Source organism: Mauremys reevesii, linkage group 1 (assembly GCF_016161935.1).
Source record: "Mauremys reevesii isolate NIE-2019 linkage group 1, ASM1616193v1, whole genome shotgun sequence".
NCBI lineage: Eukaryota > Metazoa > Chordata > Testudines > Geoemydidae > Mauremys > Mauremys reevesii.
In genome coordinates, this window is record NC_052623.1 from 261,193,396 (window position 1) to 261,209,192 (window position 15,797).

The 15,797-nt window shown below is 41.5% G+C and overlaps 1 protein-coding gene across 1 annotated transcript in view; it reads right to left on the minus strand.

Annotated features, from left to right (window-relative positions):
• LOC120373513 overlaps positions 1 to 15,797 on the minus strand; it is a 195,600-nt gene that overhangs the window by 129,378 nt on the left and 50,425 nt on the right. The window contains exon 3 of the mRNA XM_039492069.1: positions 8,237 to 8,420. Coding sequence (XP_039348003.1) covers positions 8,237 to 8,420 — 184 coding nt within the window. The remainder of the gene's footprint in view (positions 1 to 8,236; positions 8,421 to 15,797) is intronic.

A 15,797-nucleotide genomic window follows, 5' to 3' on the forward strand; every position in this document is an offset into this window, starting at 1 on the left:
ATTTCCCAGGGAATGCCTTACTGCTAAATGATGAACTAGCATTTGGCTGAGCCCTCAAGGGTTAATTGGTTGTTAATGTAGCCTCACTCTACAAGGCAGCAGGCATGGAGGAAGGGGAGAGAGCATAGCAGACAGCAACAGAGACACACACCGTGTGTGTGAGAGCGAGAGATGCACATTTCCCCTTTAAGTAGCTGACTCCAGTCTTAAGTACACTGCCTTGTTAATTAGATTGGCTTGCTGAGACCGCAGCTGCTGCCTGGAAGCTCCCTCCATCCTGAACCCTATCATGTGTACCCCCTGCTCTATGGAAATGGGGTAAGCAGGGTGCAGGAGCAAGGGGGAGGGGGACACCCTAACATTAGCCCCCCACTTCTCTCCTCCGCCCGTACAGCAAGCAGGAGTCTCTGGGAGCAGCTTCAAGGCAGAGGGCAGTAGCAGCACATTGCAGTGGGGGGAGGGACAGCTGAATGCCAGCAATTGGTAGCCTGCTGGGCTACTGCAGCACAGGGAACTTAGGGGAGCGGGGAGCTAATAGGGGGGCTGCCAGTCCTCCCCGGTTACAAGCCCCCACCAGCTAGCTCCAATGGACTGCTCTTCCTGCAAGCAGTGGACAAAGCAGGTGGCTGCCAAATGACTTTAGAAGGGAGCATTGCACAACTTTAAACGAGCATGTTCCCTAATTGATCAGCAATTAACAACGAAACAACGTTGACTGGGAAGCAGTTCTGCAGAAAAGGACCTAGGGGTTACAGTGGACGAGAAGCTGGATATGAGTCAACACTGTGCCCTTGTTGCCAAGAAGGCTAATGGCATTTTGGGCTGTATAAGTAGGGGCATTGCCAGCAGATCGAGGAACGTGATCATTCCTCTCTATTCGACATTGGTGAGGCCTCATCTGGAGTACTGAGTCCAGTTTTGGGCCCCACACTACAAGAAGGATGTGGAAAAATTAGAAAGAGTCCAGTGGAGGGCAACAAAAATTATTAGAGGGCTGGAGCACATGACTTATGAGGAGAGGCTGAGGGAACTGGGATTGTTTAGTCTGCAGAAGAGAAGAATGAGGGGGGATTTGATAGCTGCTTTCAACTACCTGAAAGGGGGTTCCAAAGAGGATCTAGACTGTTCTCAGTGGTATCTGATGACAGAACAAGGAGTAATGGTCTCAAGTTGCAGCGGGGGAGGTTTAGATTGGATATTAAGAAAAACTTTTTCACTTGGAGAGTGGTGAAGCACTGGAATGGGTTACCTAGGGAGGTGGTGGAATCTCCTTCCTTAGAGGTTTTTAAGGTCAGGCTTGACAAAGCCCTGGCTGGATGATTTAGTTGGGAATTGGTCCTGCTTTGAGCAGGGGGTTGGACTAGATGACCTCCTTAGGTCCCTTCCAACCCTGATATTCTATGATTCTATGATGACTTTAAGTGAGGAGTTACTGTATGTTTAAGAACAATATTATGCTCTGCACCCGATCTCCATGCTCTAAAACTGCTTGTTCCTCTAGAAGTTGAAGTTCTATTTGTTTCTTGACACATTCCAGAATGATGTTGCACATGATTTTTCCAGGCACTGAGAGTAATGTGATTCCTCTCTGGTTATTCACCCCTATTTCGCAATTTTACTATAAGGCCTCTCTTCCACTGGGTTGGTTTCTTTTCTTCAATTCATATCCCACCCAAAAACACAAGGAAAGTCTGGAGGGCTGTTTCATCACTTAATTTAAGCATCTCTCCAGTAAATGTTACCTTCTCCAGCTGCTTTCGCATTTTTGAGTTTACTGATGGCTTTTCTAACTTCTTCCATTGTAACATCTCCTAAATCAATATCAAGCTCTAGTGGTAGGTCTTCATCACATATTTCTAGTAGTTTGCTTGGGCTTAGTTTATTTAAATCAGCTTGAAAATGTTCTAACCATCTCTTCCTTTGTTGTTCTTCTGTGCTAACAGTCTTTCCATTTGCATCATTAATAGGGCCTCCAGTACTTTGTACTGCTAAGTTTCCTGTTGGCTGCTGGATTGTCTCATACAAGGTTGTAAGGTCATCTTTGGCTAGCATCTTCAGCCTCTTGACATTCTCTGTCACCGTATGGCCTTTTATTTCTTCTAGCACCACTTTTTAACACTCTGTCTAGACTTCTGTATACTTCTTGTCCCTGCTTATCTCTTCACATGTCTTAGCATTCATGAGTTTTTGCTTTACACTTCTGTTTTGCACTGCTGCCCAAATAGCATTGTTAATCCATTCTTCCCTTTTAGATTACATTGTTATTAGAACTGTCTTTGCACTTTCTAGATATCACTCTCTGATGTTTTCCCACAAAGTAGTGATGTCTTGGTTTGCTTCAGTTAACTCCATTAGAACACTGAACCTGTTCTTCAGTTCAAGCTGAAGAGCACTTTTTGTGTTTAAGTCTTTTATTTCCACAATGTTCATGCACAGTCTTTTTTTGAACATTCTTCATAGTCTTTAACTTTCACTTCAATTTAGCAATACAAAGATTATGGTCACTTGCCTACATCCACTTTCCTAGAGTAGATGATGATCTTATTTGCTTCTCTAACGTGTATTTAGTTCAAAGCTGTCCATCTACACCAGGGGTTCCCAAACTTGGTTGATGGCTTTTTCAGGGTAAGCCCCGGGTGGACCACGAGACGCTTTGTTTACCTGAGTGTTCGCAGGTATGGCCGCTTGCAGCTCTCAGTGGCCACGGTTCGCCATTCCCAGCCAGCAGGAACTGCGAGAAGCAGTGGATTTGACCAATGCCTGTCCTTCTTCACATGAAATTGATCTCATTTGACACTACTGCACACCGATATGGTTTCTGGTGTTTCTGTCGTAGGTTTCTTTTTACATGGTGGGGTTACGGGTGGGGTTACCAGGCCGTGCACAACCTTAGGTCCATGGCTCCTTATTCATTTCTTGGAGCTGACAAAATGTGGACACTTCCTCACCTGCCACCCAGGGGACATGCTTGGTAGCTCTGGATGCCTCAAGACACTATCACCTGGCATTCGCCACTGTTGGAAGACAGGATACTGGGCTACATGGACCTTTGGTCTGATCCAGTATGGCCGGTCTTATGTTCTTATCATATGTTACACTCAAAATCTATATTAAGTTGCAATTTATCTTCACAATACCCCTGTCAGATGAGGAGGTGGTATTATCACTATTTTACATGTGGGAAACTGAGACACAGACATGAAACCCAAAATTATCAAGGGTCTGCTAATTTTGAATATCCAGTTGGGAAGCCAGGCACCTGATTTTTCAGTTTTAGGATTTTATACCACTTTCTAATGTTCAGACTGAGCTCAGCTGCATCTATGGGCCCTCAGCTCTTCTGCAAAGTAAATCTCTGGGTCTCAAATTGTACACTCAGAAAATGAGGAATACACAAGTAGTAACCCCCTGTGAAAAGTTTGATTTAAGTGTCTTGACTGGCATAGGAACGCTGTAAGAGAAGGATAAAATCCAATTCCCCAGGGTGGCATACAACTACCTTAACCACAAGACCATCCTTTCTCTTTCTGCAGTCCTCTGCAGACATTCACCCTCTTTCATTCACTACACACCTTACAACTTCTGTAAAAAACAAAGCAGGAGCCCCACCAACAACAGTCTTCTTCACTACACAACCCTGATTCATATCCAGAGTACGGGCATCCAATTCACTGAATGAGGCAGAGGTCCTCAGGGAAAAATAGTATGTGGCCATGTAACTAAAGACTACCATAATGCATAGAAACAGGAGGCTCAATTAAAGTGGCACAGGCAGCCTTATTTCTGGCATTTCCTAACTTTTGAGTGCTTAACTTCACAGCCTTGATAATGTTCTTTTAATGTAGGGTGGCTGTGTTCTCATTTTGTTTTTAATTTAAATTTCTTGAAAAACACTTAAGACTTGGGGGAAAAAAACAAACAAACAAACTTTCATATGTAGAACCCTACTGACCCCCCAAATGGTTCATCAGCTGAGTTGGGATCTTCAGATCCACAGCACAGTCCTCTAACCACTTGAGCTAACAAAGTAGGAGGCTGTTATCATCTATGTGCACCTGCCGCTAGAGTGGGTGATGGAGACACAACTTTGCTAGTGGGTTTCACAGCTATTTGCTAAATAGTAAAGGAATGTTGAGACTCAGGAATCCGGCGTCCAATTCCCGGTTCTGTATGGGATGTGTGCTCTAATGGATATGGACCACTCTCCATGTCCCCTGCTGCTCCTATTCCCTGTTTGCCAGCTAGGGTGACCAGATGTCCCAATCAAATCGGGACTGTCCCGATATTTAAACCTTTGTCCCGTGTCCCGATCAATGTACGATCGGAATGCCATTTGTCCCGATATTCAGGTAAGGAGGTGAGCGGGAGGGAGGCACTGACCCCAGGGGGGAGCACCCACGGGGAAAAATTGCAGCCAAGCTCCCTCCTCCTCGCCTCCTTCTCCCCCCTCCCCAGTGCACCACATCCACGCTCCTCCCTCCCTCCAGCACTTCCCGCCACCTAACAGCTGTTTGGTGGTGCTTAGCGCTTTCCAGGAGGGAAGGGAGAGGAGCAGGTACGTGGTGCGTTCAGGGGAGGAGGCGGAGAAGAGGCAGGGCAGGGACTTGGGGGATGGGGGTGGTATGGGGGCAAGGTGAAGGTGGTGCAGAGGCAGTGGGTGGGTGAGCACCCACCTGGCAGAGGGGAAGTCAGCGCAGTAGGGGTGAGTGGCAGGCAGGGGGGTGAAGAGGCGAGTGGCAGGCAGGCGAGCGAGCAGGCGGGGAGGCGAGCGGTGGGTGGGGGACTGAGGAGGGATGCAACAAGCCAGAGGCAGGCCGGGAGATGAGGAAGGGCCTCTTTTCTCCTAACCCTGAGCTCCTCCCCCTTTTATCCCATCCCCTGACAGAAACACACTTCCTCTTTCCCTTCCTCCCCGGTTGTCCACCCCTAGGCACTAAAGTCAGGCAGCTTCCTCCCTCTAATCCTCACTGCCTGGAAGCCAGCAGGGGGAGCACTGAGAGCCCAGGAGAGACTTTCTCCATGCTCTGAACTCCTGTGCCTGGGGCCACAGTGACCCTAGGCAGCCTAGAAGAGCAGTTGCAGAGCTCAGCCCCTCCAATCTTGGGCTGGAGCATGTTCAGTCACTCCATAGGGATGGTGAGTGTAAAGTCTAGGTCGCCACCCAGCTGGTTTTTGTAGTACCTTGTCAGTTAATCATGAAAATGTGCCAGATTTTTTCCCCACGGCACCAACATTCCCTCTGTAAGCTGGCCAATCATGTAGTGATCTTGTAATTACCAGCAAGCACACGTTGCACGGCTGGGAGCAGAGCATGACCAGCCCAGCACCTAGGTCCTGCTCTGAGTGCCAGGCCCTCAACCTGCTGAAGCTGCAGTGGCTCCTTCCGGCACTGGGGACCAGGAATTGGGACGAACCGAGGCTCACCAGCAAGCTGGCGTTGGGATCAGGGACTGGGGTCAGATAGGTAGGGACTCCTGAGAGAGGGTGGGTGTAGGGGGTAGTGGGAAGGTAAGAGGAAAAGAGGTCTTCAACCACCCCTAGTCCCCCACCTGCACTGCTGCCTGAATGACGGGGAGCAGAGGGGTAGTGGAGGGTCAGGCTGGTGGGGACAAGCAGTGCATCTCAGAGGTGGCAACCCTACAATCTGGCCACATGTAGGATCTGTAAGTGGATGGGGCATGCTCTGTGAAGGCAGAATTTAGCTGCCAAATTCCAACAAGTCTCCACTGAGCGCAAGGTGAACTGAGATTTTTCAGACATCTACAACTGCCAAATGGGAGTGATTTTTTTCACAAAGAAGACAAAAGGCACATTCTCATCACCAGTGTGATCCCACCCTCACACGCACATTCTAAGTCCTTATTACAATAAATTGTTTTTAACATGGGCAAAACAACATATTTTCCCTAACATCTTTTTCAGAAACGGATTAACCATTTGAACTTAAACTTCAAAAACAAAACAAACAGAAAACAAAACAAACAAAATGGCCTGAGACAGACACTCAACATAAAACATTTCAGTCCAAACCGTTAAAGTTGGCAATATTATAAGACCCTGTTTTCAGTCACTTACAATAGGAAGTGTTGGGCAAACTTTACTATAGGCATTGCTACCTGTGATGCCAATAATGAAAGAGCATAAAAATAGCAGCAACAACATACAGTAATTTAACCTTTATTTTGCATTACATCAGCCTCCATACATGACTTCACATTAAGAAAGAAAAAAATGCATAAGCATATTCATCTAAGAATTTACAAAAAGAACTGTATAAACTTTTAAAAATCACATATTTTCCAAAATCATTCCTAGCCATCCCTGTGGATCAACTGATTTGTATATCTCACTGGTTATACCAGGGTCTTTCCCCTCTGATGCACAGTTATTTTGGAATGATATGTTTATATACAGTATGGGAGCATTTCAATGCATGGTCAACTAATTCTTTTCTATAGAACACTTACTAGCTAATTATCTACAAACACAGAAGGCATATTTGATTTTTCATGTATATTACTGTGGTAGCCAGGCTTATGTAATGTTTGGTCTGTAATCTTCAAAAGACTTTCCAGAAAAATCTCAAAAATTGCTCAATCTGAGAAATGTAACAATTAAACTTTATTTCATATTCAGACCAAATAGCCTTAATGTAAAAACTCTCCATATTCTTCATGTATTTTCCAGACACCTATTGTTAAATAGTTTCCACTTAGATTTGAAGAATTTGAGACAGTTCCTAAATTTGAGCCTCTTAAATTGAGACTCCCTGTGATGAATCTGTGCCCTTTCTGAGCAATCATTTGAGATAAACTGTAGCCCTTAGTATATAGGGAGGAATTTCCACAGCATTTGGCATTTGGCCTCACACCAATTCTCCTTTGAAGCTGAAGACTATAGAGAAAATGTCTGACTCCCTGCTGAGTAAACATTTGACCCTAGACTACTGGGAAGAGACAAACTAGAGCTTCTGCTTTTCAGAGACAGCTAAAAGATTACACAACCCCTCCTGCAGAGTCCTAACAACTCAAGGCAATATTCTTAAGTAGGTCATGTAGGCTGAGGTGTCGTCATGGCTCTTTCAAAGACATAGGACATCATATGACATGTTTCTGGTGCACTTGCAGCCCATCCTGAAGACAGTGAGATTTTATGCCAAAGTCATACAAACATACCAAGAAAACATTAAGAACAAGAAGTCTACTGGCAGACTGACCTGATACATTATAGGACAATAACAATAGTTCAAAAGACAGCTATGTACACCTGGAAAAAAAACCTGGCAATTGGGTCAATCAATGCTGTATTTTTGTTGTGTAATGAGATCTACTGGCTGAGTGTTGAAATTAGACACATTTAAGCTGGAAATGTTGCACCGATTTTTAACCGTAAGAGTGGTTTAACCATTGGAACAGATTACCAAGGTAGAGTGACCAGATGTGCCGATTTTATAGGGACAGTCCCGAGGTTCGGGGCTTTGTCTTAAATAGGTACTTATTACCCCCCACCCCAGTCCTGATTTTTCACACTTGCCATCTGGTCACCCTATACCAAGGAGAGATTCTCTGTCACTTTGAATCGTTAAATCAGGACTCCATGTCTTTCTAAAAGTTGTGCTTTAGTTCATCCACAAGTGATTGGTTTAATTCAGAGTTGTTGGGTGAAAGTTAATGGACTATGCAAGAGGCTGAACCAGATTATCACAATAGCCCCATCTGGCCTTAAATTTTATTAATCTATTTGCGACGATGGTTACAGTGATCACCCCCCAAAAGTTAACAGCTCCCCAAAAGTGGTATCCTACGTACCCTCACATCTTTAATGGATACATCTACAATTGTTGCCATTTAGAAATAATACATTCTACATTTTTGTTTTGAATAGACAGGACTGATGTTGATTATTGAAATACTATACCATTGGATTGTACTGTCACCAGGTACAGTACCAGAATTAAATGACAAAAAGTGTGGTTATAGCAAATAATGCACTTCTCGGATATACTGTGGGCCTGAAAGAAAATATTTTTTTCAAAGTTATTGTACTTAAGAGTATATACTCTGTGTGGGTGTGCAATACAACAGAGTGCACAAAGTAGTAATACGTCTTGATTTTCTCTCTTACATTCTCCATTATACTTTTGGAAACAAACTGAGATGACAACGGAGGTTTGCATTTGTATTGCTGACAGCTGAAATGTTTTATAAGACTAGTATTTAAAGCACAGATATTTTACCTGTATCTCTCCAGGTGTTTCTCTGAGTTGGGAATTTTTTTTTGTTTTGACTCATCTGTTTGACTGGAAAGCCACGGAACTTGGTACTGAGCATCTGGGGAGACTCAAGGATTCCAGGTGAAATTTTCATGTGAGCTGTAAACCTGGGGCATAGTAATGAAGGTCTCTCATGGCGACGATTGTGCTGGGGAATGAAAAACAAGAGTCAGAATCCACCAGTCCTCTGTGTGTGCAGAAAAAGCCACCACCCTGCTATTAAATGAATTAAGCCAACAGCAACAAATGAAAGGGTAGAGGAATTGCCAGTAATTTTCTAGCTCATTCTCCATTCTTTAAATTCTAAGAACTTGAAGTTGAGACCCGTTACATACAGGAAAGAAAATCATGTATTGGTGTGAGGTATACACATTAGAACGAATATCATTAATTGTCATGTAAGAGAATTCATTTTCTGTTAAAGATTTGTTTTTAAAGTACTGTAGTCTGAGCCATTTAACATTCTCCCTCGGTTAGGCAGCAGAGCCCAGGCTATTAGCCGAGCACACACTCCTGCACCCAGATTAAATGAGACTCCATGTTTGCACAGGGGGTTCTAGATAATGCTTTTGCTTACAGGCTTGGGGACCAAATGAGGGCAAACAGCAGCAGAACAGAGGAGTCTATAGTTCACTAGCACTTGGGGTAATTGTTTTGGAAGTTCTAAATGTTGCCCCATCTCAATAGTTATGTAGATTTTAGGAGCTGATGATTTTATGGAATACAGGTATAAGGACTGTTTTGTCTAATTGGCCCTTATATTGTTTGCTGTTGGAGAATGTGTTTTGGCTTTTGCTGGGCTAACATTTATCAGATTTACTGACCCAGTGTCATAATCCTGCAACTAACTTTGTGCATGGGCCACTGCAACCACACAAAGTCTCATTCACTTCCATTACTTGCAGGTTCAGGAGGATGCTGGTTACCAGTTTTGTAACCTCACCCAGCCACAAACAAACTCCAGACTAGAGCTCTCCTCCATCTCAAATGGACTCCATCTACCCAGGATTGAGGGGAATGAGATCTTGTATCTTTACTGTTCCTTAATTGTGAATTGTCAGGATAAAAATCCTATAGTCCTAATTGTTCTCTCGGTTTTCTTCTGTGCTGCCTCTCACACTTGGGAAGAGCTCTCCATAAATGTACACAAAACTACCTCCTTGTCCTCCTTCACACTCTCCATTGCTGTGCCTACAAAAAATTGACATCAGCTGGACAACTGGTGTACAAAGATCAAAGCCTATGGTACTGACCAATATTGTCTCATTGTTTCCTTGTCTCCTTCCCCCATCTGTTTGTTGTATCTTGCGTTATACTTAGATTGTAAACTCTCTGGGGCAGGGACCAGCTTTTTGTTCTTTGTATTTACATCACATAGGACAACTGGGCTCTGTTCCATGCCTAGGACTCACAGGTCCTACCACAATACAAATAAATAATAAACAATAATAATCATAATTTTAAACAATGAAATAGACTAGCTAGTTTCTAGTCAACTTCACTTTCATGTTCTCATATACTAACACAATGCTGAAATGTGAGGGCTATGAACTCTGCAGGACAATACTTGTTTCTTTAAAATAACAAGTATTACATATAGTTCTTCACCTCCTCAATTTCCTTTATGGCTTAAAGGTTATAATGTTGTCGATAGACAAATGCTACCTACGGTATGTTTAACTGATATCCTCAAGATCAGCACATGTGAAGCAACAATGTGGACAATGCAGAGATTCCAGAGTATTGTAGATTTCTTGCTAAATGGGTCCAAAAAAGTGAGGCCATCCAGTGAAAAAGGAGGGATTTATGAACTCTTACTATTCTTTCTGTGTCACTCCAACTTTCCTCAAACCACAATGAAAAATGACAATAGTACTCAAACTTTATATTTTACATTTGTTTTGTTTTTTTGGCCAATGCATTGATATTTTTACAAAATACAGGTTTAAACCTCCTGTTAAACCATAATCTGAAATACAAATTAATCTATGGAATCATGAACCGAGACTTCATAATAAATGACACAGTGACAGAAGAGTGAGAACTATAAACCTAAACAAGGCAGTTAACAATTGACAAGAATTTGCATTCCCTGCATTTAAAGCAATTTGTCACTTCCATGCATCTGAAAAAGTGGGGTTTTTACCCACAAAAGCTTATTCCCAATAAATCTTTAGTCTTTAAGGTGCCAACGGATTCCTCATTGTTTTTGTCACTTCCAGTTTCACATAACTTGCCTACATACAGCATATGGAAATTGTGAACTGCATGGACTATCTCTAGCTTTCTTTTCCTTGTTCATACATTTTCCCCTAAAATCTAAAGAGATAAATTACAGTTAAAAGGCTTAGACTAGAAAAAGATCACATGAGACGTTAAAATTGATTAGTTCATAGCCAAAAAAATTAAAAGCAAAATGGAGTTCTGAACTTTTTCAATGAAGGTTAGTCTCAAAATTGATGTATAGAGTATTAAACCATTATTGCTATAAGTCTAGTTATGCAACTTTGTATTGTATTATTCAATAAAACTGTGTTTCCTCGAGGTCAAAAGTTTTATTTCTTTGAGAACCATATTTCAGTTCTTATTGTTGTGATTCTTTTGATGTACACAAAGTAGACTCTAGCTGGGAATCAGGGTTAGAACTGCCAGTGCTAGCAATGCTCAGTGTTTAGAGGTTCCCTCATTTTTCACAAAGCACTCACATTTTCAGCAGGTATAGAAACACAGTTTTTACCATCACACATAAAGCACATTATTTAGCTACAAGTATATTTGAAAAAGAAACATGACTGCAATCAGATTTCAAATTTAACAATGACATTATTTTTCAGTGTGTTTTATGCAAAATTTATGAGCAGACTAGAAAGAAGTATGGACCTTCTAGGGGTTAAATGTGACTCATTGTAAAGAACGCGCCCTTTTCAATAACACTTCTCTTTTGATTAACGAAAAGCCAGGCCTTATATATTATACACAATCCTCTTTTTAAACAAGGCAAACTCCCACACCACAAAGATACTAGAACAGTAAATATTGATTTTCTTGACTGATGGTACACCTCATGCTACCCAGACCACTCAAGCATCTGCTTGTTACCACAAGCTATTCCTTTTGTCAAGGAATAAAGCAAAGTGGCGTTATGTGCTATCGGTTGTGGATTGCAAATACTTAAATACATTTCTCAGAATGAAAGGTACTTTCTTTTGATTTTTTAAGTGTTTGCTTTAGCCCCATACACACTCCTAGCACCTGTACTTTTCAATTGTTGGTTTGCCAAGATCACTGTGGTTTTCTTGCTGGCTTCTTTATAATGTTTATTATAAGTAAATCATCTAGTGAAGCCATAAATAATTTATTTGTTTATTTATTTACTGCTAGAAAAAAAAGATAGACATGAAAACAAAACCTCCAAATCCTGGTGCAAGTTTTGCACATACCCTGATACATTAACAAGTGCTAAATATATGATTATAAAACAAGTGTGATGTATCGGGGGAAAGGCTGGGCTTGTCCAAAGTATTTAATTATTATTTGGGACGTCTTTTTCTTTTGATTTTGGAGTGGATCCAAAACCATGCTTTGCTGAAAGATCACCACACCAGCACAAACTGGCCAGGCATTTACTCCTGCTAAATACTTCAGAAGTGAGAGTGAGGAGGCTTTGCAGCACTGAGCACACTTTTAGTGCTCTACGGACACTAATTATCAGCACTGCAAAGTGAGAGGTGCTATTCAATGGGAATATGTATTTTTTTCTTTGAAAATTTGTCTTTTTTGACAAAACTAGAAAAGAAAAAAATTCTCCCTTTCCCCAATTTTTTGGTTTATAATTTTTCCACACCAGCACCTGATGGGAGGAGAATCACCTAGGCTGGGAGTCGACTATCTGTCTTTCTCTGCAGGAAGACCTGCTCTCCTCCGCCCCCTCACTGCTGGTTCCCCTTCCCTTGTGGGAGGGCAGAGCCAGAAGAACCTTCTTCCTCACCTCTTCTTCCTCCCCTCCAGAGGAAAAAGGAAACTTTGCCACCTGCTTCTTCTTCCGCAGTCAGAATCTTTAGTTAACAGAATGGTCCGATCAGTTCCCTCTCCCCTTCTGGCTTTCCACAGTGGGGACAGAGGTTGGAAACACGAGGTGGTCCCCTGTTCTACTAGTTTAGATAAAATCTATCTGCTAATGGTGTTAACACAACCCAGTCACTGTCCAACATTAAACAGTGTTAAACAAGGTTCAGGATTTGGTATGCTGAGACCTTAACCTACTTAGTACCATGGCAAGGACACCGTTAAACAGCCTTTTAACCTTTTATTAAAGATACAGAAAAGAAGGGGAAACAGTTAAAGCATTTGAAATGTAAAGTATTAAGAAAGACTTTCATGTTAACAACATCCCCCTTTTCCCTTTAGCTGGAGAGAACCTTTAGAAGAAAAAAAACTCTTGCTTGACAGTCTTTTAGCTGGTGTCAAAGATGATAACTGTTCATTTGGAGGAAAGGAGAAGAAGTCAGTTGAGATGGGCTGGAGCTGTCGTCGTTGTTGTTAAAGTCAGATCCTGTTTACTAAAAAGACTCTCACTTTGGCCTGGTCTGGTCAGGACATCTCTTAGGATCGGAAGAAGAAAGTCTGAGGTCCCAGGAGACGAAAGGGGCGGCAGCCATGATGAAAGCTTGTTCCAGTAGCCAATTTTTCTCCCCAAAGTTTCCTTCCTCAAGAACCTACAAAAGGGAGTGCTGGGCAGAATAGCCCATCCCGTCATTATCTTGTCCACCAGTTAGGCCTCGTTTCTGACCACTGATTTCCAGTTCCACAGTTTTCTTGCTTACCAGGCAGGATCACAACACAGTCTTTGTGTTATGTCAGTAGGACTTTTTGTTTGGACTAATTCTGTCTCTTGCCCATTTGGACCTTTTCCCATTTGTTGTTACAGGTTATCATGAGAACTTAGGAACTTACACTCACTTTTTACAGCTGAGATCACTATTAGGGTAAATTTGTAGGCTCAATTATCACAATACCCCTACTGTGCGTGCGCGCACCCACACTTATTTGGCTGGTTATTGGCCTGTTTTCAGACATAAAGTCTCTTCAGGTACATTTATCCTCCTTGTTACCATTCTCCTCCCACAAGATGATGCTATGTCACTTCCCTATTTAACATCAGTACCAAGCCTTGAGGCCAATCAACAAAGCCAGTGGGTTTCCTTTCCTGTTTTGGTGTACCTTACCACTGCATTTAAGACTTCATTTAGCAAAACCCAGCCAGAGGAGATGACACATTTATAATCTCCAGTTTCCATACTGTACTAACAGACCTGATTAGTTTTTTCATCAAAATGGATAAAAAAGTCTTCACTCTGCAAGGAACTTGAACCCAAAACAGGCAAGTGAGTCTTGGGGAGGAATTGTTTAGAGTTATCTAAGGTGGTTAATCTTATTAATGATATTCAATCAATTAAACTGAGCAAATGACTTATTAGGCTGAATATATATACATAGTTCTAACGGTGAAACTTATTAGACTGCAGTCATTAAAACAAGAGTGTGCCAAACAATTGAGAATCCGCTGTAAGAAACATTACTGAAATAAAAGGGGACAGACAGTGTGGCCATATAAATCAGGTCTTGTCCACTCCTGAGAAGGTATCCTCAGAGGAAGGCAGCATTTGGTAATGGTTAGAGCACAGGACTTGGAGTCAGACTTGGGCTTTATTCCTATCCTTGCCACTGGCTTGCTGTATGCCATTGGGCAAATCACTTAATGGTCCTATACCTCAATTTTCCTATCAGTAAAAAGAGGATAATACTTCTTGCCTACCATTGTAAACTGCTTCAAGTTCCTAGCCTCACAAACCCCAAATGCAAATATCTCCCATACCCATGTTCAAAGAATAATGGATTTAGTAATTGTCCTTATGTGTTTTGAAAATAAGGAACCAATACATGTAAGTGGGGTTTTTTAAAAAGGAAATACAAAACAAACATGGGAGAAAAGAGACATCCTCAAAATGCAATAAAGCGATCTTAAAAGTCTGACACAGTGAGTAAAAATAAACAAACTATGCCATGAATACAGTCTTATTGCTTGTAAAATAGGCCCACATATTAAAGATCTAAACTGTGATACAGAACTTCCTAAGATGCTCAGTTTCTGGAGGGGGTTTTGGGGGGTGAAGGAATCATAATTCAATTACTTAATGATTTATTACAATACACTTTGCCCACACAAGATTTTTCAGTATGTAAACACCATACTATTACACTATCTACTATTACAGGCCTAGTATTTCAGATTTCATTAGTCAATAAAGCCAGGTTTATTTGTAATAAAGTTAAGCCCTTCCAACCACTGACCATGGAAACCAGATTTTGAAATAATTCAGATTTGTGTTTCTGTTCTTTCTAATTAAGGGTAATATCAGGAAGGACAGACAGTGGGTAGCATTGTTCAAGCACCATGGATTTAAGCAAGAAAATCTGATTATCAGCTCATGTCAGAAGCCAAGCGATAATGCAGCTTAGCATTTGTTTGGGCTTTTTCTTTAGCCAAAAGATAATTACTGTTCGTTAAGTCTTACGTAAGTGTATCTAATATCTATGGTCCTAAAAATTATGAATAGTATAAGCACACAATAGGCAAAGAAGAATTACTGTATTTATTATTTACTTGGGCTGTTCCATCAAGATAATTTCATTAGCCAGGAAAGTTAAACTTAATGTCAAAGTATAATTTCTTAAAGGCCAAAAAGTTAAATATCAATTCTCATGCAACTTGTATGAGAAGTTGCATTTTTATCAACATACAAAAGCCATATTAAAGTAACACTAAGATCCCAGTCTTGCCATTCTTACTTAAACAAAACTCATAATGACCTTAATGGGAGTCATCTTGCCGTAGCATTGACTGCAGGATCTTGCCTTTAAGATCCATTTTTTTGCAGTGTTGAATGCCTTTAGCATCCATTGACTTCAGTATGTTCCCCATCTTGCAAAATTGGGCCCTACATTTTTTTAACAAACTGACAAAATCGTACTTCAGACCAAAAGTTGTAGCTCTGTTTCTAGGTATTGGAAACTAATATGATGACATGTTCATTAAACAATGCAGGAGCACTGTTATCCTGACAAACATTATGTTTTATGAAGTAATTAATAGGGACGAGAGAAAGGCTCATTCACACTTATGACGTTATCAATTCTTCTGCTTATAGGAGCAGATAGAAAAGGCAAATATTGGCCAATAGGAACCAGAAAGCATGATGCTGAAATGGGCAAAGAGGAGCCTAAGTAACCAAAGCAGCAGCATCCTCAAACTGAACCTCTTGTGAACACCATGTGCTTAGGTCCCTATAGGCTTTGGTGAGGTATAATAGAGTCATGGCTACCCCACAGGGAAATACCTGATGGAATTTAACCTACTGGCTAGTTGAAAATGTACGTGCACATTTTCACTGAAATTTCAAACTTCAATGAAAAATAGAAACAATGTCAACTAACTTTTCTTCACTACTTGGTGTGTAGTCTTGAC